Source organism: Callorhinchus milii, unplaced genomic scaffold (assembly GCF_018977255.1).
Source record: "Callorhinchus milii isolate IMCB2004 unplaced genomic scaffold, IMCB_Cmil_1.0 Scaffold8, whole genome shotgun sequence".
Classification (NCBI taxonomy): Eukaryota; Metazoa; Chordata; class Chondrichthyes; order Chimaeriformes; family Callorhinchidae; genus Callorhinchus; species Callorhinchus milii.
This window is the reverse complement of record NW_024704749.1, coordinates 7564487-7586988: the sequence shown is the minus strand read 5'-3', so window position 1 is coordinate 7586988 and position 22502 is coordinate 7564487. Positions and strand designations below refer to the sequence as shown.

At 43.8% G+C, this 22502-nt stretch overlaps 2 protein-coding genes across 4 annotated transcripts; one reads left to right on the top strand and one right to left on the bottom strand.

Annotated features, from left to right (window-relative positions):
• Positions 1–132: 132 nt before the first annotated feature.
• rnf34a (ring finger protein 34a) lies at positions 133–9647 on the bottom strand. Of its 3 annotated transcripts, XM_042337689.1 has the most exons (7): positions 7746–7901; positions 4718–4721; positions 4384–4602; positions 2521–2904; positions 1623–1836; positions 1495–1527; positions 133–1010 (listed from the first exon to the last, which is right to left on the bottom strand). In XM_042337689.1, exons 3-7 carry the CDS (start codon positions 4585–4587, stop codon positions 826–828), a joined length of 1020 nt encoding a protein of 339 aa, XP_042193623.1. In that variant the 5' UTR covers positions 4588–4602; positions 4718–4721; positions 7746–7901; the 3' UTR covers positions 133–825. The 3 variants fall into 3 exon arrangements, with proteins under 3 accessions (XP_042193623.1, XP_007900425.1, XP_007900424.1); XM_007902234.2 differs by lacking the exons at positions 4718–4721; positions 7746–7901 and adding an exon at positions 9625–9647; XM_007902233.2 differs by lacking the exon at positions 4718–4721.
• Positions 9648–9960: 313 nt separating this feature from the next.
• anapc5 (anaphase promoting complex subunit 5) lies at positions 9961–22035 on the top strand. Its single transcript, XM_007902235.2, has 18 exons — positions 9961–9997; positions 11266–11521; positions 11704–11783; positions 12171–12280; positions 12543–12747; positions 13381–13447; positions 14571–14672; positions 14779–14969; positions 15393–15474; positions 15750–15842; positions 16246–16427; positions 17121–17256; positions 17884–17958; positions 18794–18915; positions 19277–19384; positions 20218–20365; positions 20956–21118; positions 21627–22035. Exons 2-18 carry the CDS (start codon positions 11309–11311, stop codon positions 21830–21832), a joined length of 2283 nt encoding a protein of 760 aa, XP_007900426.1. The 5' UTR covers positions 9961–9997; positions 11266–11308; the 3' UTR covers positions 21833–22035.
• The last annotated feature ends 467 nt before the right edge of the window (positions 22036–22502 follow it).

Sequence of the window (22502 nt, the reverse complement as noted above, 5' to 3'; positions counted from 1 at the left end):
ATCAATACCTGGGTCCAAATTAAAAGTGAAAGGTACAAGTGAATTAAAACCAGTAAACAATTGGGAAGGGGTAAGCAGGTTGAGAACTGATTTTAGTGTCCGTCAATTCACTTTTGTTGCAAAGACTTAAGCTTCCATTTAATCCAATTCATTTATTAGTCAAATGGCAGAAATAATAAAATGAATTTCAAAACCTCCAGATATACAAAAAGGTAAGTTGGGAGCGAGGGAGTAAATTGTGATGGATACAACTGTTAGCCGAACATACTGATAACGTCTTGAAGTCACACAAACGGGGTCTCCTTTCTGTCAAAAGCTGATTTCTCTCTCACACGCACACATGTGTGCACACACACACACATATACACAGCACAATGACTAAGCTACTGACCAACTTAATCCTTGAAAAAGTAAAATTCCAGGAGACTTATAAAAATTATACGAAAAGTTCAAAATAGAATTTTCTTCCAACTTTTTTTTGCAATGTGTCCGTTTGAGTTGCAGGTTCTAGCTGTCGATTCTAGTGGTCAAAACAGATTTAACTTGGATCGTTTTTTATGCACCTTAAGGTTAATAATGTAAGTAGCTTTGTTGTGCACTGATTTCTGTAAGGCTTCCAGTCAATAAGCAACTATGATAAATTGTTAGTAAGACTAAAAATCATTTTTTTTTCCCTGCAAAAAAAATCAAATGTCCGAATGATAAAAAAAAATTAACCGGCGTTACTGATAACATTGACTCGTTTTAATCCATGGGTTTATCAAGCATCCTGATCAGTTAAAAGCCAGATCTCTGGTAATGCGCAATGCGACCTGCTCTCGGTTCTTAAGACTTGAAGACGTGCACTGCCCGAACCACATACTGCCGGCAAATGGGGCACTCGCTCATTCTCTTGCCGCACTTGGTGCAGGTGACCATGTGTCCGCACTCCAGGAGCACGCAGTCGATCGCTGAGTCCATGCAGATCCGGCACAGGTTCTCGTCGCTACCCAACTGCATCTTCTCTCCTTCTGAAAGGGAAATGGCCGGCTAACATCAAGCGGAGCATCAACAAGGCTCTCAATCAGACACTCCTCCAGGTAATGTCTGCGGTCTTCATTATAATCATGTGTAAACTTGTCGCCCTTTATTTTTAAGTGCATTTTAATTTAATTATAAAATAATAATAATCCTTGCATTCGACACAGCGCCTTATCAAGAAATATCAGCCTAAAATGAAAGGGATTTAAAATCCCTCTTAAGAATTTTGGGAAAATAAGGAACTTATAATATAATAATCTTTGCATTTGATATTGCGCCTTATCAGGTCTTTAAGACGTCTCAAAATGCTTAAAGTGAACTGTCTGTCTCTTGGGGGTGAAGCAGCTTTACTCTCACTCCTACTGTAACTTGTAACAGCGCCTTGGGACGTCCTCCCGACGTGAAAGGCGCTCTATAAATGGAATCTTGTTGTTGTTGTTGTTGTAACTAACAGCAAAATGGCCGGGAACTTACCAGTCGCTGCCTCTGGGTTGTTTCCGTTTTCCACTGGAAAATAAATAATTTTTTTTTAAAAAAACAAAAACGAATTAAAAAATGTACTTCTCATCATAACACATTTCAGCTTGTAAAAGCAGACTTACACGCCTTGCGGTTTTCTTCTGTCTCTTTGTATAACCTGCTTACTCGTTCCACCAATTCCCATTTTTCACAGCAACCCGAGTAGTTGACAAAATTGCGAGCCAGGATTTCCTTCAGCTGACGTACAGTCAGCTCCTCAATGTCGTTAATACTGGACAGGTCCGACAATGAGGCTCGTGTTCGTTTTGGAGGGATGTCAGGACTGGGATCGTTTACCTGCGAGAAACAAACACGATTAATAAGAAAGATGATTCTTCAAGCTGTGTGCATCTCTTCAGTAGCTTTCACAAACCACATCGGGTTAGTTTCCTCATTGCTGATTTGCTTCCAAATTGTGTGTGCAGTTTGACAGAAAAAAGCAAGTGTAATTGTCATTCTGAGAAAGTACATCAATAACTTGCACTTATATAGCGCTGTACATATTGGATCAATGTGAGGTGAAGAGAACTCTTCATTCAGCCCCATTTGATGATATCATTCTGGACGGAATCCCATCCATTACGGCATTGAGACAATTCTTAAAAGAGTGAAGAACTTGATGCGATTGTGGGAAAACGGCCAATTTATTAGGAGTGCTACTGATGCAGGAACACCGGATTTTGCATAGGCTTGAATGTACAATCGATTTAAGGGCTGAATAGTCAAACTCCATTTGGCTGCTGATGGTACAGTAGTATAGTTTGAAAGGCACAAAAAGGAAATTTGAATGAATTGGTACCAATTGCTTCTCAAACACCTAGTGAGCAAAATCCATTATAAAATAATAATAATAATCCTTGCATTCAACACAGCGCCTTATCAAGAAGTATCAGCCTAAAACAAAAGGGATTTAAAATCCCTCTTAAGAATTTTTGGAAAATAAGGAACTTATAATATTTGGAAATAATAATAATACTGTACCTGCTGCACTTGTGTAGTTCCTGAACTGGGCCTTCTGCTGGAGGCTGTCTCCTGAGAGGGTGGGGCTGGGGATGCTGAAGGATTGGTAGGTAATTGTGAACTCTGCGATCTCGAGGAGTCTATACTCTCAATGTCCATGCTATCCTCACCCGATCCATAATGGCCCAATACTAGATCTACCAAGTCCTCCTTTTCCCGACATGTGTCTGTGGAGATGTTCCTTAGGCTGAGATATTGACGCAGATCCTTCACCTTTAGCTTCATTAACTCGCTCCGCTGGAACGCAGTCTGTTGCAGCAGCTGACATGTGCAGCATCTTCGTAGATTCTCTTGCAGTACTGAGCAGAACGAACAGAAATTCTTCTTGCAGTCTTTACATACATACTGGCAAAGCGAGAAGAAACAGTTCTCTTTAGGCACTTGATAACGTTACTCTTCCTTTATTCTAAGTTAGCTTCAGTATATAAATGTATATCAAGTAAATATCAAGTATCCCTTAAATTCATATTACTCAGTTATTCTCGAATGCAACTAAATCATTAAAGTAATAAGCAGACAATTCCCCGCAATTCTTTTGAGTATAAAGACAGTGGAGTTTTATAAAAGTAGTTTACTAAAACAATAGTTGCTTGATTCATAGTTTTATATTCATCATAATTCAAATTTATAGTTGTAGAAAGAAAGCAAAATTGTATTTTTAGTACATTATCATGTCAAAGTGTCGCACTTTATAGCAAATTGTTAATTACAGTGACCGTTTTTAGGCAAACAGTCGCCCCAAACCAAAAACGTGGAAAACTGATTCAAATGTGGATTATTGACTAATCCATCACCCTTTGTGGAGAGGATTCAGAGCTGTGAAGTTGCTGGCATGGATTCAGAGCTGTGAAGTTGCTGGCATGGTTAAATAGGGTACAAAAGTACCTCATAATTCTCTCCAGGCTCTTTAAAATTTACTGGAATTACATTGCTGATGGTTATGCCTCATATAATGAGTGGTGTTTAACTACGGGAAAGTAATTTTTGCGTATCTGTGAAGAATAGTAATAATTTGTTTCACTTGTACATACTGTCTCTGGCTACAAAGAAGTCAGATAGAAATGAGAAATACGTGCAGAAACACAGATACAGAATTACTGGTTATTGCAGCTACAAGAACATTACTAACTGCTGGCCACTCTAGTAAAAGAGTAAAATCACTGCATTTGTCCTTGATAAACCATGTACTCCACAGTACTTCACTCCAGTCTTCATGTTAAAAATTAAACTAGAGTTAAGTTAATTGAAGCCAGGTAAGCACTTCCCCCAAATTGTTTATTTCACTTTTTCACCAATAAATATTGCTTTAAGTAACACACAGTATGTCAGCTTTCCCCTAATGTTATCACACTTCAAACAACAAATGCATTTTTTTTTAAATCACGCTCAAAGCTGACAATGCGTTCAAAACTGTAAAGTGCTTGAATTTTAGAATAACATGAATAAATCTAGTTGAGAATATCCACACAGAATTCCAACAGGTGCTTTTAGACAAAGAACTGAAAACAATTAAGTTTTTTTTCTTTTTAAAAAACATCTGGCACATCATCAATGTGCGCGTAAACCGATACCCAGTTTAGTAAACTGCTAAAATGTTTAATTACACCAGAAAGGGGAGGCGAGGGAACAAATAGAGATATTAAAAATATTTTCAGTGAAGTCTTTATATAGTCCGTATCAAGATTCACCATACCTACAGAGACAGATCCATCTATCAACTCAAGCTACTTCTTCTCTCCCCCCCCCACCCCCCGCCCCACAACTTAATGCAGAAAGACAATTTTATTTTTCAACGAGTACTTTTGTAACGATAACCAAACTCACCTTCTTTCTAAAGACGGAGAAGGCTTGCCCGCAGCTTTTGCAGACTAGATTAGGAACTCCTGGTGTTGGGGAGGGATATGAAGAATAGCCTGCGTTACGAGCGAATCTGAATGGCCCCGTTGCTCCACTGAACCCTGGCTGCTGCCCACGCACCGCTCCAGTCCCCATTACTTCATTCAGCAGACCACAACACGAAGCCCACATCGATGATGCTCCTGCCTACACAACAGATTCACATACATTTACTCAACTGTGTTCTTTGCTGCAAAAGAATGCTTCACAGTCTACCACTCGATGTTGAACGAAATGAGAAGCCATCGGTGAATTCTGTTACCTCACTGCAGCAACAAATAGAAGGAGAAGAAAAGGATAATGGTGGGAATGAAAGCACAATTCCACATTTTCCAACACAACTGGCTATTTACAATCCTACTAATCTATTCCAATTGTACTAAACTGCAGAAATAAATATTTTCAGGTCTTGCAATGCAATCTTGAAATTAAAGGAATGCAGGCATTATTGTAGGTACTTTCTTTGTCTTAGTATACACAAGTGACAAAAGAGGTCATCTGAGGTAACCAGGGAGCAAACATTTAAGGCTGTTGCACTTTCTCTGATATAAATGTACGCAAAGTAGGCCTCAGCAGAAAGCTTAAAGGGGGAAAACAAAGTTTGGAGGTACACTTTGCATTCAATGTATCCCAGGATTACACTGGAAAAATATTCAAATGTTTCAACTTGCTAAACGATTCTCAATTATTGACATCCTGCAAATGATCGGGGTTGGACATACTACTCAGCACAGTGTCATTTACTTTAGAGGAGGAGAGTGATCTCTAAAGACAGACATGAGGGCCAATCCAGCACCGACATCCCTGGGAAAGTGAAGACGATCCCTCCCAGGTGTTAGAGCATACTTATGGGCTTTGGGCCTTCACAGGGTTGAATGGCTCACAGTCAACTCTTAGACCAGACTCAAGGACCCAATTTCCTTTGAGGTAAGTGGAGTCTCGAAACATGAGCAGGTTTTACCAGCAGTCAAAACAGTTTAGTCATGTTCTTAATATAGAAAGCACTCCATTTTCCTTTAAACATTATTTAGAGAAGGGAAGTCAAATAACTTTCAACTTGTATGTTGCTTTACTTTTCATATTCAACATTGCACTGTATATCTGAGATGTAGCAAAAACAGTACAATGAAATCATAGTCATTTAAATTTAGCCAAATATCTATTTACCATCAATTATTTGATACCCACTACTGATACATCTTACATCAATATCCTAATCCTGCAAACTAAATGATTCCCAGAACAGTGGATAAGTCATTTTATAATAATAATCCCTGTATTTGATATAGCACCTTATCGCATCATCGAGACGTCTCAAAGCGCTTCACAGGATATACCGTAAAATAGATTGATTGTGTAATTTGTGTGCGAAACGTTAATGTTAATGTTGGGTATATAAATAGTAATATAATCCTTGCATTTGATATAGCGCTTTTCATGTCTTCTAGACGTCTCAAAGCGCTGCACAGAATATACTGTGATGTGAATTGACTGTATATTTGTGGACAAAACATGGCAGCCAATTGTGCACAGCAGTGTCCCACAAACAGTTGTGGATTGAAGTGACCAATTTTATTATTATTTTTCTTGAGAGATTATCATCATGTGTGTAAAAAGGAAATTTGCCCAAGATTTCGTCCTGCCAGGAATCAAACCCAGATCTCTCGCTTGCGAGGCCAGTGCTCTAACCACTGAGCTACAGGACTCCTGAAATGTATTATTACACTACCTATTATCTATCTAGCAACTGTTTACAGGTGAAGTTATTTGGGAACAATTTTACTATCTACCTTCAAAAAAAGCTAATTTGGGGATATTAGAGGAAGGGCCTGCAGCCTGAAGACTTTCTTTTAATATGAGGGGAAAGTTATCCATCAGACCTTCTAATGTAATTGCCATTACAATCCATAATTAAAAAGGAACAATAGGACAAAAAGCCAAGACTGCACCTGAGCCAAATGGAGATCAGCTTGAAATGGAAAATTTACAACCAAGACAATATTCCCTTCTTGCTGAAAGAATACACTGGGGAGCCATCAGCAGAAAGAATAACAAGTTTCCAATGATGTCTCGGCAGGTATCACATTTTTCAAGTGAGGTAATGAGCCATACAGACTAGCAGGATGCCAGGTTGCCGATCTGTGCTGAGTTGGCAGCTTGCAACTGAAGCCAGCAATAGGAGGAATTACAACTGGAGAAGCATCCCTTCATTAGGGAAGGAAAGCGGTCTGGAATGTTACTCCTGATCTCTCTCCTGTAATTCCTGTTGAGTCTCTGATCTGATACCCTCACTATCACCCCCCCCCCCCCCCCCCACCCACCCAGTCAAATAATCAGCTACTATCCCAGATGCACAATCACCAGCGGTGCAGTGTACCAGCAATCCACTGGCACTGGTAAGGGTCGGTTCCAAAGTTGGGCGATGAGCGCATCCGACACAAACACACAATCCCAAGGGGGACAGTGGGTGAGCGTCCGTGGCGAGGCGACAACGGGGCCAGGAAGGAAGCGAGCGAGAAAACGCAGATTCCGAAACCCAAAACAGTCACTCCGCTCTTAAGCATACAGTTCTGCGAACCGCTTTGAGATGCCTCAATGACGTGATAAGGCGCTATATCAAATGCGAGGATTATTATAATTCTCCTTAACAGAAAGGACTACAGCCGATGACTAACAGTGACCAGGGTAGAGGAACATTGAGGCCAGAAAATGTGAGCAAATAGATTCCCCCCCCCATTTACAAAACAAGTCACCCCACATGACAGGTGAAGGGCTTTGAGGCGTTTCCATCACAGGAGGAACTGCATCAAACGCATCGATGTCGACGAAAACGTGATCTGTTCCCTTCAGAGTGGGTGGGGGTGTGTGTGTGTGTGGGGGGTCACCCCCGAGGTCAGAGGCCGCCCTCAAGAGCTGGTCACAGCCCCAATTTCACCGCTGACGACACGGCCTCGCCAGCAACCAGACCCCGGCGCTTTGAGGCCGAGGAGGAGGAGGAGGCGGGTTGTGAAGCTGCCGCGGGAACAGGGCGTCAAACTCGGCGGCTTTATCCCCTCCCTCCCTCCCTCCCAGGCCTCGTCCCCCGGGTGCCCGGAGGCCCCACCACCCCCGGGGTGCGGTCTCTCTCCTCTCTCTCTCTCTCGCGGCTCCCACCCCTGCCCTCCGCGTTAGGCTTCTGGAAGCTTCTGGAAGCGCCTCTCTCTCCCGCCGAGCTCGCGCTCCCTTTTTTTTCCCCCCTTTCTCTCCACCCACCGACCCCCTTCTCTTTCTTTTTTTTAAAAAAAAAGTACCTTCATGACAGTCGTCCGCCGGCCGCGTCCCCAAAGCGCGCGGACATGACAGGAGCCGCCGCCGCCGGTAAGCAACGAGACTGAAAGGCTCCCCGAGCACCGGGACTCCTGTCAGATCGCGGCGCTCGCTCGCTCGCTCGCTCAGCCCGTCCCGTCCCGGCTGTCAGTCAGCGCTCAGAGGGTGGGCGGACCATGCGACGGAGCTCCCCATTGGTCAGTCTAGATGCCAATCAGCCATTAAAAGGGGGAGGGGCGTGTTCCACCACCGATTGGTCAATCGCTGTGTCAATCAGGACTAGACCCGCCGCGCCCCCCGCCCTCCCATTGGTCAGCCGCGTTATCAATCATTGTCTCAGCGCCGGCCCGAAGATGACGCTCCCCCTTGACGTGGGCGGGACGATGGGGGTCGGGGGCGGGATTTGCGCCGCACTGTGGGGGCAATGGAAGAACACAATAATAATAATAATAATAATAATAATCCTTACATTTGATATGGCGCCTTATCACATAGTTGGGACGTCTCAAAGCGTTTCACAGAATATATTGCAAAGTGGATTGACTGTATTTTGCGGGTGAAACGCAGCAGCCAATTGCGCCCAGCGGTGTCAATGTATATAATTCAAGCGAAAGAATGCTAACCCTAACCAAGCGCTTTCGCCTCGCTTCCTCCCTTTCCTCCTTCAAGGCCGGTCTCAAGACCTTTCTCTTCAACCGTGCCTTCAGCTCCCCTCTCGACTCTCTACCCCCTCCTCGCTCCCTCCCTTCCCTCCCCTTCTCGCTCCCTCCCTTCCCTCCCCTTCTCGCTCCCTCCCTTCCCTCCCCTTCTCGCTCCCTCCCTTCCCTCCCCTTCTCGCTCCCTCCCTTCCCTCCCCTTCTCGCTCCCTCCCTTCCCTCCCCTTCTCGCTCCCTCCCTTCCCTCGCCTCACCCTGACCATTTCCCCCCAATGCTCGGGTCCCGACCCAACTGTCCAGTGCCTTGGGATGTCCTCCCGACGTGAAAGGCGCTCTATAAATGCAATCTTTTTGTTGTTGTTGTTGTTATTGTTGCCTCAGCTGGCAAAGGCACTGTTTGGTACAGCACTGGACCGATCAGGCCAGAAGGTTGCAGGTTCAAATCCCTGTCTGATCCCAGTCTGCTGATCTATATTTGCCAAGGCGACTGAGGCAAACATCAGTTTTTATGGTGATCTAATTTTAAGATTTTACTGGGTATACCTAAAGTCAAATGCCAATGAATCATCTCCACCTACTCCTATGCACATCAAAATCCTAGATCTGCACAAAAATAAAAAGGGACTGCAAAACTAACCATATATTCGCTAAAGCACAGTCATGTTTTAAATTTCTCATTTTACGACAGTGCTATTAAATAACAAAATTACTCCTTAAACAAAAAGCCAGGGCACTCATAGTCTTGGCCCATACACAAAGGCCTCTCGGTTTTGTCAGTGGCGCCTCCCACCTTTCAGATGAGACAATAAAATAAAGTCTGCCTGTTTAGATGGTTGTTAAAGATACCATTGAAAAGAGAAGGGAATTTCTCCCAGTGTCTTGGCTGACAGCCCTTTAAATAATCGGTTGTACACCCTCATGACTCGTTTGTGGGACTTTGCTGCGTACAAATTGGCTGTCGGATTTGCCCACTTGACAAACGCAGTATGCAATCGAAATGCCTTGGGACGTCCTCCCAACACGAAAAGCGCCATATACGTGCGATTTGTTGTTGTTGTTGTTGTTGTCGTCGTCGTCTGTAATGAACTGTGAGCATCATTTTGCCATTGATAACGCAATCAACACCGAGCTAACTTAAAGGAGTCTCTCACTCTGAAAGGTCTACAGCAACCCATTATTGATTAAACAGGTTTGCAACCGTTCTCACTCTTAAATTCCTCTCCCTGCCATTGGTGCCGGTGGGGCGGTGCTGGCCGGACGGCGGCAGGTCCGGCGCGGGTCTCCTCCGTGTGCTGGAGAAGGGAGAAAAGACTTGGCTGTGGCTCCCCAGGTGGCAAGGGATGGGGAGGGGGGAGGCGTAACCATGGCGACTAAACAATTCCCCCCCCCCACACACCCTCTCCTCCTCCTCCCCTCCCCCACCTCTATTGGCCTGGAAACGGATGGCCGAGACGTCGTCGTCGATCGTGCTTTGAATCGATTGATCGGACTGCGCCGGTAACGTGCGTGCGTGCGGCGCGCGCGGTGCGCGGTGCGTGCGCGGTGCGTGCGTGCGTGCGTCGCTCCAGGCCGTAGAGGCGGTAAATATGGAGGCGCTTTCTTTTTCATCCTTTTGTGTGTGTGTGTGGGGGTTTTTTTTTTCTTTTAAAAAGGGGCCTATCATTCCCTTCCTCTGGTCGCCCGTCACCTCGTGGTTACGAAAGGCGGACTGAGGCGCACTCAGGCTGGAGCGGGGTCCCGCAGGTTCCCATTCAGGCCTATATTGTTGTTGTCGTCGTCGTCGTCGTTGTTAGGGGGTCTTTTGGCGCCAAAACAATAGCCCAAATCTTGTCGTGAACACTGCTCTAAAATCTTTATGGCCGTGACACGACTGTGGAGTCCCCGCAGCTCAGTGGTTAAGAGCACTGGAGTGGCGAGAGACCCCGGGGTTCAATCCCAGGCCGGTCAGGGGCCAAACCCCGGGCAGGTTCCCTTACTCCACACACACACACACACACACACACAGCCCTAATAATAACCCCCTCCCCAAAAAACACCCCCCAAAACCATAATAAATTGGTCGTTTTCAATCGGACGCCGCTGCGCGCAGTCGGCCGCCGCGTTCGCCCACAAACCCATACACAGTCGATTCACTTTACGGTGTGTTCTGCGAAGCGCTTTGGGACGACGTCCTCCCCCGACGTGAAAAGCGCTATATCAAATGCAAGGATTATTATTGTTGTTATTACTGCTGCGAGTGTATACCGTGCGCACGTTAAAATAGTGCTGTCACCGCCTCTCTCCGCACCACCCACACGTGCAGTCGTTGCTTAACTCTTTGAGCAGTTATTAAGTCGTGTCATGTGTTTTCTGGGACATGAAATTGCAGTCGATCTGTGGCGTCCTGTGGCAGCAGTGGTTTAGCGCGAGGATCTGGGTCCGATTCCCAAGCAGGGTGAAACCTCAGGCAAAGTTTCCTTACCCCTCCACCCGCACGCCTCGGTGTTTACCCGGCAGTAAGCAGGGACCCGGTTGTTAGTCGATTGGCGGATCGCTTTTCCGGGGATAATAATCCCTTCCGAAAAAAAATGATAGCAAGAATAATTTGGTGGTCACTTCAGTCCACGACTGTTTGTGGGGACACTGCTGTGCGCAATTGGCTGCCGCGTTTCGCCCACAAAATATACAATGAATCCACTTTGCAATATATTCTGTGACGCGCTTTGAGACATTTGAACGACGTGATAAGGCGCTCTATCAAATGCAGGAATTATTATCTCATGCCCTCTAACATAGAAACCTTTCAGAGAGCGAACTTTGCAGGGAATTGATGTCAAATGTAGTGACTTTTTTTTCTCCGTATGTTCAGGTCTTGTTTTTTCTGACAGTTTAATTCCGTCCCATCGCCCGCCATGGCCAGTGTTCATGAGAGCATGTTCTTTAACCCAATGATGGCCAACGGTGTGGTTCACGCCAACGTCTTTGGTATCAAGGACTGGGTGACCCCGCACAAGATCTCCATCCTGCTTTTGCTGCACGAAATGGCCACCTGCAAGAGTCAGGGGACGCCAGAGTTTGAAACCAGGCGGCTTCATATGAACAAGATGATCTTGCCCTTGCTGCAGGTGAGAGTCCATATCTCGAGGGAATCCAGAAACTCTGGAACACTCTCCCTGAATCCCTCCACCTCAACGGGATTGATGGACTGAATGGCTCCTAAATACTACTGTACTAATGCTCGATTGTTGTTAAGTTAACAAATAATTTTCTCATCAAAGTATATCTGCCAATATATTTATTTTCGTAGGGTCCCGATATGCCTCTTCTTCAGTTGCTTAAAACTATTCGAGAATGCTGCCCTAAGCTTGCAAATGATGTTACTACAAGGTAAATGTGTATATTTTATCTTTATTTCTGTCAAGTCCCATTTTACATAGAATCACAGCATGATTACAACTATTGTCTACATGCTAGTCCTCGTTTCCCATTGGAGCTGACTGCTCTAATCCCTTTCCCTGTGCCCATTGAACCCGTCCCCGGCTCGGTGTCAGGCTCCACTACTGTTAAGTGCTCTGAGACACTGCCCCGCTATATAAATGCAAGTTGTTGATTATATTTTTGTGTATATGAACTCCGCTTCAATAGCTTTATGTAGCTGGGAATTAACTTTTTATCAGTTTGTTATAAATTATTTTATTTTAGTAAAACCCAAGATCTTGTTTAAAAACAAGTTTCATGTCTGAATGATTTCACTTTGAATCTGTCTTTTTTTAGAGTCGTACTGATGGCTGAAGGAGAGTTGAAAGATATGGAAAATTTCTTCTATTCTCTGCAGGATGTTTTCAGTGGGACCGAACCAGCGGTTCACAAAACAAGTGTGATAGGTAGGAATTGTGCTATTTTGGGAATGATTATTTATCTCTTCCTGTGATTGAAATTAATTTTTAATTTAATTTTTTTTATTAACAGATAAACAATTATTTATCATTTAAAAATCATGATTTATTTTCCCCCGCAAAATACACAGTCAACTTGCTTTACAGTAAATTCTGTGAATGTACCAATGATGGGATAAGGCGCTATATCAAATGCAAGGTGTATTACTATTATTTATAGTCAAATCCTAACATGAACTGTTTTCTGCAGGTCTGTTCTTACGCCACATGATCTTGGCTTATAATAAACTGTCCTTCAGCCAGGTCTACAAACTTTACACCGCTCTGCAACAGTATTACCAGAGTTACGAAAATTTGACTTCAAGAGCCACCGAAAGAGAGGAGACAGATATGGAATTGACAACTTTAGATCTGGAAGGGAAGATGGAAAAAGAGGAGTTGGAGTTTCGACTACGGTACACTTTGTACCTTAATACCTTTACTCTCTTCACTCTCATTCAGCCTTTAGAATCCTCCCAAAAATCTACCTCTCTGACTCTGCATTGTCATACTTTCCCCTCCTTTTCCCACCTTGCTCAATCCGTCTCTGTAAAGTGCTTTGAAACAACAACAACAAATTACATTTGTATAGTGCCTTTCACGTCTGGAGAACATCCCAAGGTGCTTGACAGTCAGGGATTTGGACCCGAGAAGGGAGTTTGAGGTGGAGGGAAGGGGTAGGAGAGTGAACGAAGACCTGGTCAAAGAGTAGGGTTTTGAGGGTTTTGAGACGTGCCTTGAAGGAGATAAGGGAGGGAACAGGGTGAAGGCATTGTGGGACGGAGTTCCAAAAGGTGGGGGCAGAGAGGTTGAAGGCCTGACTGCTGATGGTGGGCCAGGCAGGACATGGTACATGGAGCCTGCAGAGCGGCTCTCACTGCTATGTGAGAACCTGTGTAAGTTGCTGTAGGTTAACTAACACCAAGATTTCTGGCTAATGGGTTAAAGGGGGGAGAAGTAGGTTTAGGTGTTTGCCATCTTCAATTTCTATTTTGTCCCCTATTGTCTATTTTCACGGTTAACATGTTGACTCTGATGTTGTTTGACAGGGATGATGAAGTCATTGACAGAGGGCCTCTATCCCAGAAACAGGCAGAATATTTTCTCGCTGAACAGGTATAGTATTGCCTCGTGTCTTCGTAAAGGGTTGTGATGTGGGCAGGCAGAGAGTGGAACATTGGGTGGGCATTGGTCAAAGTGGCACATGGATATATTTCATACGTCTCATGGTTTGGGACTCAGGGATGTCCTCCTGACGTGAAAATAACAAAGGGCTAAAGGGAATTGGTTTAGAGTAGAGGGTTCCAGTGGGGGAGCTAGAACCAGCACAAAAGACATGATGGGCTAAATGGACCTCTCTGCTGTAAACGTTCTATCCAGTCCAAAACTTGCTGAGCAGATAAGTTTTTACATCCCCTGTGATAGATACATAGATATTTGTTAGGTAAGGGTATCAAGGGGTATGGGCGGGTAATTGGAGTTGAGGTAGAGATCTGTCATGATCTTATAGAATGGCGGAACAGGCTTGAGGGGCTGAATGACCTACTCTTGTTACAAAGTTTTTATATTTCTGTGTTTCTACACTGCAAGGATTAGTCACGTATTGTTTGCTGAACGGAAATTGTGGCCGTGCAGAACTGAGATGTGGGAAGAAGTATAGAGCAGACTTGCAGTTGAGTGCCTATCTAGTCTTGGGCTACAGCTACGGTTAATAAATAGATATTAAAGCACATAAATTGGATGGATCTGTTCTGATTCTCCTTGACCCACACAGAACATATCGCAAGCTCCTGTTGCAGAGTACGGTTAATACTGTACAGTGATAATCTTGTACAAGTATAGAACAAAGCACCGCTCAGACTGGATTTAAAAGCTAAGACGAATGTCATTGTTCCATGCGCACCAGCTTGGCCCTGGACGAATGACGCATGTGTCATTCCGGGTGAGGGGTGATCTGATTGAGGTGTTTAAAATGATAAAAGGATTTAATAGGGGTAACTGCAGAGAAACTATTTCCTCTGGTGGGGGAATCCAGAACAAGGGGCCATTTAGAAGTGAAATCAGGAAGCATTTTTTCACGCATGCAAAGGATAGCGGAAATCTGTAACTCACTCTCCCAAAAGGCAATTGGAGTTGAGGTACAGATCAGCCATGATCTAATTGAATGGCAGAACAGGCTCGAGGGGCTGAATGGCCTCCTCCTATTGCTATGTACCATTGTGAATGTTAAATTTTGCAGGCCTCTCTGTTGAAAAATAATGAAAACAAAGCACTCTCACCGGCCACTCTACAGAAGGAACTCAACAACTTGCTGAAATTCAATCCAGATTTCGCAGAAGCTGTGAGTATTCAAATTCACCACACATTTGTTTTTTTTTTCTGTATAGGTACTTAAATTCCTATCATGGACCATAAATTCAAGAGTTGAAATCTTGTGTTTGTTTCAGCATTACCTGAGCTACCTGAACAGTCTGCGTGTACAGGACTATTTCAGTGCCATGCACAGCCTCCTACACTACTTCGATAGATTAATCCTTACCGGCAGCGACAGCAAAAGCAGTGGAGAGGATGGATTTGGACGAAGTCTGCGATATGCAGCACTCAATCTTGCTGCTCTGAACTGTAGATTTGGCCACCAGTAAGCATCTCAGGATCAAATATGTGTTTTACTTACCGGTACATTCTCTGGAGTGAGAATCATATGCAGCTCAGTTTAAACTGCACAGTACCCAGATTATTGTTATAGATTTGTTTCACCCACAAAATTTACAGTCAATTCACTTTACAGTATATCCTGTGAAGTGCTTTGAGACATCTCAACGACGTAATAAGGTGCTATATCAAATGCAAGGATTATTGTTATTATTGTTGCCTCAAGTTATCTAATAGAAATGTTCTTCTCTCTTCTGAAGGGAGTGACATGCTGGAGTACAGTTCTGGCTGACCCCCCCTGTACAGCTTTTTCTTGTTATACTAGTTTATTAGGAAAGTTATGTGCTTCTTATTAATTAAGAGAACATCTCTGCTCTTCTGACTGCCTTTTCTCTTATTGTTTCTGTAGTGAGCAGGCCCAGTTTGCCTTACAGGAAGCTATACGTATTGCACAGGAATCCAGTGACCATGTGTGTTTACAGCACTGCTTGGTAAGGTTGATGGGGTGACAGAGACAGACTCTTTCTCTCTTTAAGTGTGCTGTTTGAATTCATTTAGTGCTTCGTGGTTGTAGATTGCACGTAAACTGGCTGCTGCGTTTTTCCCACAAAATACAGTTAATCCACTTTACAGTGTTATCCTGTGAAACGATTTGAGACATCTCAACGATGTGGTGAGGCGCTATATTAAATGCAAGGATGATGATAATTATTCTTATTATGTGTGCTGTATCCAGCTTCATCTATTGATCTTTCATTTTTAATAGAGTTGGCTGTACATACTCGACCAGATGAAAGGATCGGATAACACAATTCTTGTTGAACACTCAGTGAAAAAAGCAGGACAACTTGGCTTACCTGTGAGTGGCTTTCTGTATTAAACTCTCAAAGCAAAATCTTCATCAAATGAGCATGTTTTAAAGAGGCAAACTTCATAAAATAGCTGTAAATTTCTACCCCTGTTTGGAAGATTTTTTTNATATACCCTTTGTTCTTTTGAACAATTTGAGCTTATCGCGTCCCATGACGTTATTTGAAAGAGAGAGGCACATCTCCAGGTGTACTCCTCAACACTCCTCCAGGTTAATTCATTCACTTGTCTCATGTGGGAAGATTGTGTGCAAATAGCAGCCGTGTTTGCCTACAAGAGTTTAGGACACTGGACAGTAATTACTTGAAGATCTCGATTTGTGATTAGCTTTTGAGACATTTTGACGTAACTAGGTGTGATAGAAATATATGCTCTTTCTCTTCTATCTGTAGTACTTAGCTTCCCTGGGCATCCAATCCCTGGTCCAACAAAGGGCCTTTTCTGGCAGGTCAGCAAACAAGCTAATGGATGCCATGAAGGACTCTGACATGTTGCATTGGAAACACGGCCTTTCAGAACTTATTGACGTTAGCATAGCACAGAAAACTGCAATTTGGAAAATGTACGGTCAAAGGTACGTATGAGTTACATTCTCGATCGTTGTTAATTCAGTGCATGTTGTGGGCTTGAGCTCATAGTTTGGCCTAACATCGCAGTACATTCCTGGGAGAGCACTGACTGATTTCCTCCAACCTTTGAAGCCAAGAGTGTTGATGCACTATTGCCTAGGGCAACGTCAGGTGGTGTCTGAGCAAACTAAGATGCAAACCTGTCCCCACCCTCTGGAACTTTATCCCCGAATCCCTCCACCGCCTTTCTCCTCCTTCAAAGCCCGTCTCAAGTCCTTGCCTGTGGCCACACTCCCACCCCCACTCTCCCTACCCTCAAGCCCTCTTGATTCCAACCCCGAGCTCAGGTGCAAACCCTTAACTGTCCAGCAGCTTGGGACGTCCTTCTGACGTGAAAGGCGCTATATAAATGTAGGAACAGGAGTAGGCTATTCAGCCCCTCTAGCCCATTCCACTCAACTCCAAATACCCACCTTTGCCCCATATCGCTCAATACCCTGACCTAACAAAAATCTATCCACCTCAGCCTTGATATTTTGAATGGATCCAGTACCAATGTAATTTGTTGTTGTTGGCGGTGGTTTGTCTGGCTCAATGCTGAATTAAATGGTACGTTTGCCCGGTGAGCCAGGGCTCATCATTCTTTACGCGTGTACACATTCAGACAGCTCACATTTAAATGTTGTGTAACTTGGCAGCACCATGGCCCTACAGCAAGCACAGCTGCTCCTGTACATGCACAGCCTGGAGTCTGTGAGCATGGACATTCATCAGAACAATACTGAGGCAATGGCTGTGGTGCTCTGTCACTTGGCTGAACTTCATGCAGAACAGGTGAGTGTTGGAGATTGTGTTTGCTGGATCATTACTATTAAACATTATTTGCTCATCTATTTTTCAAAAGAAAAAAGTAGTCAATGAGAGTTTTTATTGGAGTGTGAGAATACTTTTTATCAATTTTCCTTTTTTTTTAAAAAAGAAAATGATCTGAATGTGCCTCTTTCTACCCCTTTCTCTTTTCTGTCCCCACCCATTTCGCACATCCCACAGTCAGGGAAAAAAAGTAAAGGGGAAGAGTTAACGTTAGTCATGGTAATGTGCCATGGGGTGGCTTAAATTTCACAGAGCACAATCTCATTAGAGGTCCAGTACTGGTCGCAACCTTGCAAATGTAATGAGAGCTTTGATCAACGTTAACCTTTTATACTTTTGAGCAAATAAATAGTACGTTCTTTTTGGATGGAGAGAATGGCGCAGTTACTGAGCCCGGCCACGAGAGGGCGGCGGCGTAGCATTGTACCCCTTGTAACCTGAGCAATTTATATCTTAATATCTGGTATATACTTCATTTCCTTTCTAACTGATAAAATTGTTTCTGTTTCATTAGCTGCCCATGACAATATGCTTCACTTGCTGGTTACCGTCTACATAATCTGCACCTGACGATTTTGCTATTTACAGGGCTATTATGCTGCCGCTTCTGAAATCCTGAAACACTTGAAAGATCGTTTTCCGACACACAGCCAGTATGCAAAGGTCAGTTACTGGTAGCAGAGCAGTCAGTTGCACTGTATCTTTCAACGCTGAATTTGTAAACCAATTTGCTTAATCATTTCTGGCTCAATAGGTAGTTTCTTTTTGGTCAGCTGGGTGTCTTGACACATGTGGAAACCGATCGGGATGCTTAAGAGAATCCAAACAAAGCTGAGATTTCCATGAATCCCACTTACACATGGAAATCTCAGAGATAGATTGTTGGAATGGAATGCGCACTCTCTCTCCCTGGAGGGACCATCCTGCTTACCTAATTCCGGAAAGTATTAGGCACAGGTTGGCAGGGGCTAAGGCTAGGGGATCCTAGAGTGTTTGTTGGGGGTAACTGCTGGAGTCTAACCCGCTAAAAATATTGATATTGCTATCTGGCAAGCTTTCCCACTGCTTGTCCAGTTAGATTGTGGGTTCAAGTTGCATATCAAGACTTTAGTTTGTAGACCAAGCTCATACCTCTATGAAGTAATGGGAGAGTGGTGCATTATCAGAGCTGCCATCCTTCAAATAAAACAAACCAAGGTCCTGTCTGCCTGTTCAGGCTGACACTAAAAATACCATGACTATTCAAAAGGGAATGGGAGATTTGCCTGGTTTCCAAGCCAACCATGCTCCAGATAAATTAATCATTCACCTTTTCACTAAAGTATTTGATTATTATTCAAAAGCCACTGGTAATTATTGTAAAGCACATTGAAAGTTTTCTTTATCTGATAAGCAACTATAAAAATACATTTTCTTCTTGCTTGCTATTGAGTTAATACAAAGCACAAACAGTCTGCATGCTTCTGACCAGTTCTTTCCCTCCTTTATTATCTGAAAGCTTTGGATGCTGTTTGACCAAAAGATACAATTTAACCGAGCAATGAGCGATGGAAAATATCACATCGCTGAATCCCTCGTCCCTGGCATCGCCGCACTTAATGGGGCAGAGGGTCTGTACAGGTAGGGACAAATCCTGAAGGGCTTAACATAAAATGGCTTCAAATTGTAATCTTGCTTCAGTATACGTTTCGTCCACAAAATATACAGTCAATTCACTTTACAGTATATTCTGTGAGACGTCGCGAAGACATGCTAAGGTTCTATATCAAATGCAAGGATTATTATATTATAATTGAATACATTGCTGGATTGCAGTGAAGAATGGGACTTTGTATAAATAAATGGCATGAATGCTGCCACACGCTTGAGTGAATGTGCTCTAATTGAATCTCTATAAATGTTATAGCAGTTGATAGAAGATCATAGCGCTCCCCATCCCCACCCCCATTCACCTCTTCTCTCTTTTGTGGCCCCCCTCAAGAAAAGCGATTGTGCTGAAAGCACAGAACCAGATAACGGAAGCCTACAAACTCCTGCAGAAGCTGCTGGTCCATTGTCAGAAAAAGAAATCTACAGAATTGTTGATCAAGTAAGTTGGAATGAATGCATGCGTTATCTTTCCAGTACTGAACATTGGGTGTCATGCAGAGGGTAGTGGAAATTTGGAACTCTCTCCCTACCCAAAACACTGTAGATGCTGGATCCATTCAAATTTTGTTAGGTCAGGGTATCAAGAGATATAGAGCAAAGATGAGTAATTGGAGTTGATGTACAGATCAGCCATGGTCTAATAAAATGACAGAACAGGCTTGAGGGGCTGAATGGCCTACTCCTATGGCATGTTCCTATGTTCACACAGCTAACCATGGGAAGCAGTGTGACTCGACTTCAGTACTGGCAATTCTGCTTTCGTTTTTTTTAAACTTTGTTACAGATGAAACTAAGACAGCCTTATGTAGTTTGATGGATATAAATAGCACAAGCTTGCCAAGTGGAATCGGAACTGATTAATATTTGCTTGCTTTATCAGATGCTGATTGACCTGTGGCACATTCCCAGGGTTTTCTGGTCTTTATTTATTTCCTTTTCAGACGCCTGGGAATGGGTTTCCTGACTCACTTCAATTGGATGGAAGGGAAGAAAAACACAAGCCACTTTTCCCCTAAAAAGTTTTTTTTGTTTTTGTTCCTTTTTGTGTGAATCTATAATATTGGGGTAGAATCCCTTAGCAAAGTGGTTAGCCTGCTCGCCTGGCAAGCAAGACAACCCAGGTTCAATTCACAGGCAGGGCAAAACTTTAGGCAAGTTTCTTTACTCCGCGCACACACCTCTGCTTACCTAACAGTAAGTAGGAATCCGGTTGTTAGTCGATTGACGGATCGCTTTTCTGGGGGGAGTAATAAGTTGTTTTTTTATTTATAGAGTGCTGATTGTTGAGGCAGAGTTGTTCTGGCGTTCCTCATGTCACACAATTGCAGTTCCTCTACTCCTCAAAGCCTTGGCTCTGAGTCGTGAATATCACTTGGAGTATCTGGCTTCTGAAGCCATCTTACATTTGGCATTTTCTCAGGTGAGTTCCGGTCCATATGGCAACCTTCTAGCGCTGTACCCAAGCAAACACCAGCCTGCTTCACTTCCCGCCACCTCGGAACAAGTCTTCTGCGTTTTGCCCACATAATGCACAGTCAATCCACTTTACAGTACATCCTGTGAAGTGTCTCAATGACGTGATAAGGCACTGTATCAAATGCAAGGATTCTTATTAATATTCAGCCACTCTGCCCCAGTTCTCTGGAACTCAATCCCGGAGTCCCTCCGCCTTTCCCCCTCCATCTGCCTTCAAAACCCACCAGAAGACCCATCTCTTCAAATGAGCTTTCGGCCACATTTATCCTCCCCTCCTCAGCTTTACGAGCTCCTGGTCAACAACAACAAAAATATTTATACAATTGTATTTATATAAGCACTCCTCACGCAGGGTAGCGCTTGGTGAGCTGAAAGTGCTTTCAGACGTCCTCCCAAGATGAAAGGTGTTAGAATGTATAAACTGTTGTGCCTACCTAACATGCATGAATGATGGAAGTTGTGTTTGTAGCATTTTGATCTTTAGCAGATGTATTTCTGTAGTAAATGTGAGCAAAGTTTATTTATATTTTCCAGCTGATGCTTGGAGTTCCGGAACAGGCTTTGAGTGTGCTGCACATGGCCATAGAACCTATCCTGGCTCATGGCAATGTCTTGGACAGAGGCCGTGCTATGCTGCTGTTGGCCAAGTGTCAAGTTGCGTCTGCGGCCTCCTACTCCCCTCAACAAAAAACAGAGGGTAAGGTTTTTGAACTTTAGTCTCTGCTGTGGTCCGTGTACTTTTAATTCTACAGCAGCAAACTTATAATAATAAAAATAATATTCCTTGTATTTGATAATGCCTTATGTTGTGGAGATATCTCAAAACACTTCACAGGATATACTGTAAAGCGATTTGACTATATTTTCTGGGCGAAATGCAGCAGCTAATTGTGCACAGCAGTGTCCCACAAACAGTTGTTTATTTCTTGGGGCGATTTTTATTACCCCCGGAAAAGCAATCCGCAATTTGACTAACAACCGTGTTCCTACTTACTGCTAGGTAAAGCGAGGCGTGTGGAGTAAGGAAACTTGCCTAATGTTTCGCGCTGCCCAGGGAATCAAACCCAGGTCCTCTCGCTTGCGAGGCGAGTGCTCTAATCAATACGCTGCAGCACTCCACATTATTAAATACAGCATCCAATCTGTACAATGAATGCCACATTTTTTTAATAGTATGATGTATTTTTTTTCCTCTCGTTTTGAAGCTTTGGAATCCGCCATTCAAAACCTAAACGAAGCCAAGATCTATTTTGAGAAGGCCGACTGCAAAGAGCGAATACGGGAAGTCCTTTACATGCAGGCCAGACTGTTCAACAGCCTCAACAAGACGCAAGAGAGGAACAAGTGCGCTATGATGTTTCGGCAACTGCACCAGGAGCTGCCGACCTACGGAGTGCCCCTTCTGTCCTAGCGTCAGTGCATTGAATACAACAACCTGTACAATGTGGAATTTTCATCCAGTAAAATCAGTTGATCATCGGCAACCTTGCTGATTGAGCATCACTGACTCCTGGAAACAGCGAACACAACAGATTGATGTTTAAGTCAATCGTCGGACTTTGGTTTTATTTACACTGAGGTTAAGAGTCTAAATAAATATATACAAAGAACACACTCCCGTTTTTGCCTACCGCTGTCATTGGGAACTTGCCGAGGATGGTCCTGGGTTTCTAACCCTTTCTCGCGTCCCTTTCTGGCTTCCTTTCGGGAAGGCTCTTAAGCAATTGGGAGCTCACAAAATTACACAGTCGCACCACTTTGCTGCAATACCGCGTGCGCATACCGTGAATCGCTTTCAGGCTACCGGGCAACGGGATGAAGTGCTGTTTCACATGGAAGGATTATTCGAATGAACACCGGGTAAACAAATTTTCCCGAAGCCACTGCCTACGCTGCAGTGCCACAAGACGTGCTGCCAAACAGGCACTGCTCCACCACCTGTGGCCACGAAGACTCGGAGTGGCACTCAGACCACTTGGGCTCCAGCACACAGTGAGGGTTGGGCTCCACCAGCGACTGACTGACTGACTGACTGACTGATTGATTGATTGATTGATTGACTGACTGACTGATTGATTGAT

Coding starts and splice junctions, on each gene's coding strand:
- anapc5 (XM_007902235.2), top strand. CDS start 11,309: ATGGCCAGTGTTCATGAGAGCATGTTCTTTAACCCAATGATGGCCAAC. Junction 12,281..12,542: donor TCACAAAACAAGTGTGATAG/GTAGGAATTGTG, acceptor TGTTTTCTGCAG/GTCTGTTCTTACGCCACATG. Junction 15,843..16,245: donor CAGGACAACTTGGCTTACCT/GTGAGTGGCTTT, acceptor TTCTATCTGTAG/TACTTAGCTTCCCTGGGCAT.
- rnf34a (XM_007902233.2), bottom strand. Junction 2,905..4,383: donor TCTCCGTCTTTAGAAAGAAG/GTGAGTTTGGTT, acceptor TCGCTTTGCCAG/TATGTATGTAAAGACTGCAA. Junction 1,011..1,494: donor CAACCCAGAGGCAGCGACTG/GTAAGTTCCCGG, acceptor TTTCCCTTTCAG/AAGGAGAGAAGATGCAGTTG.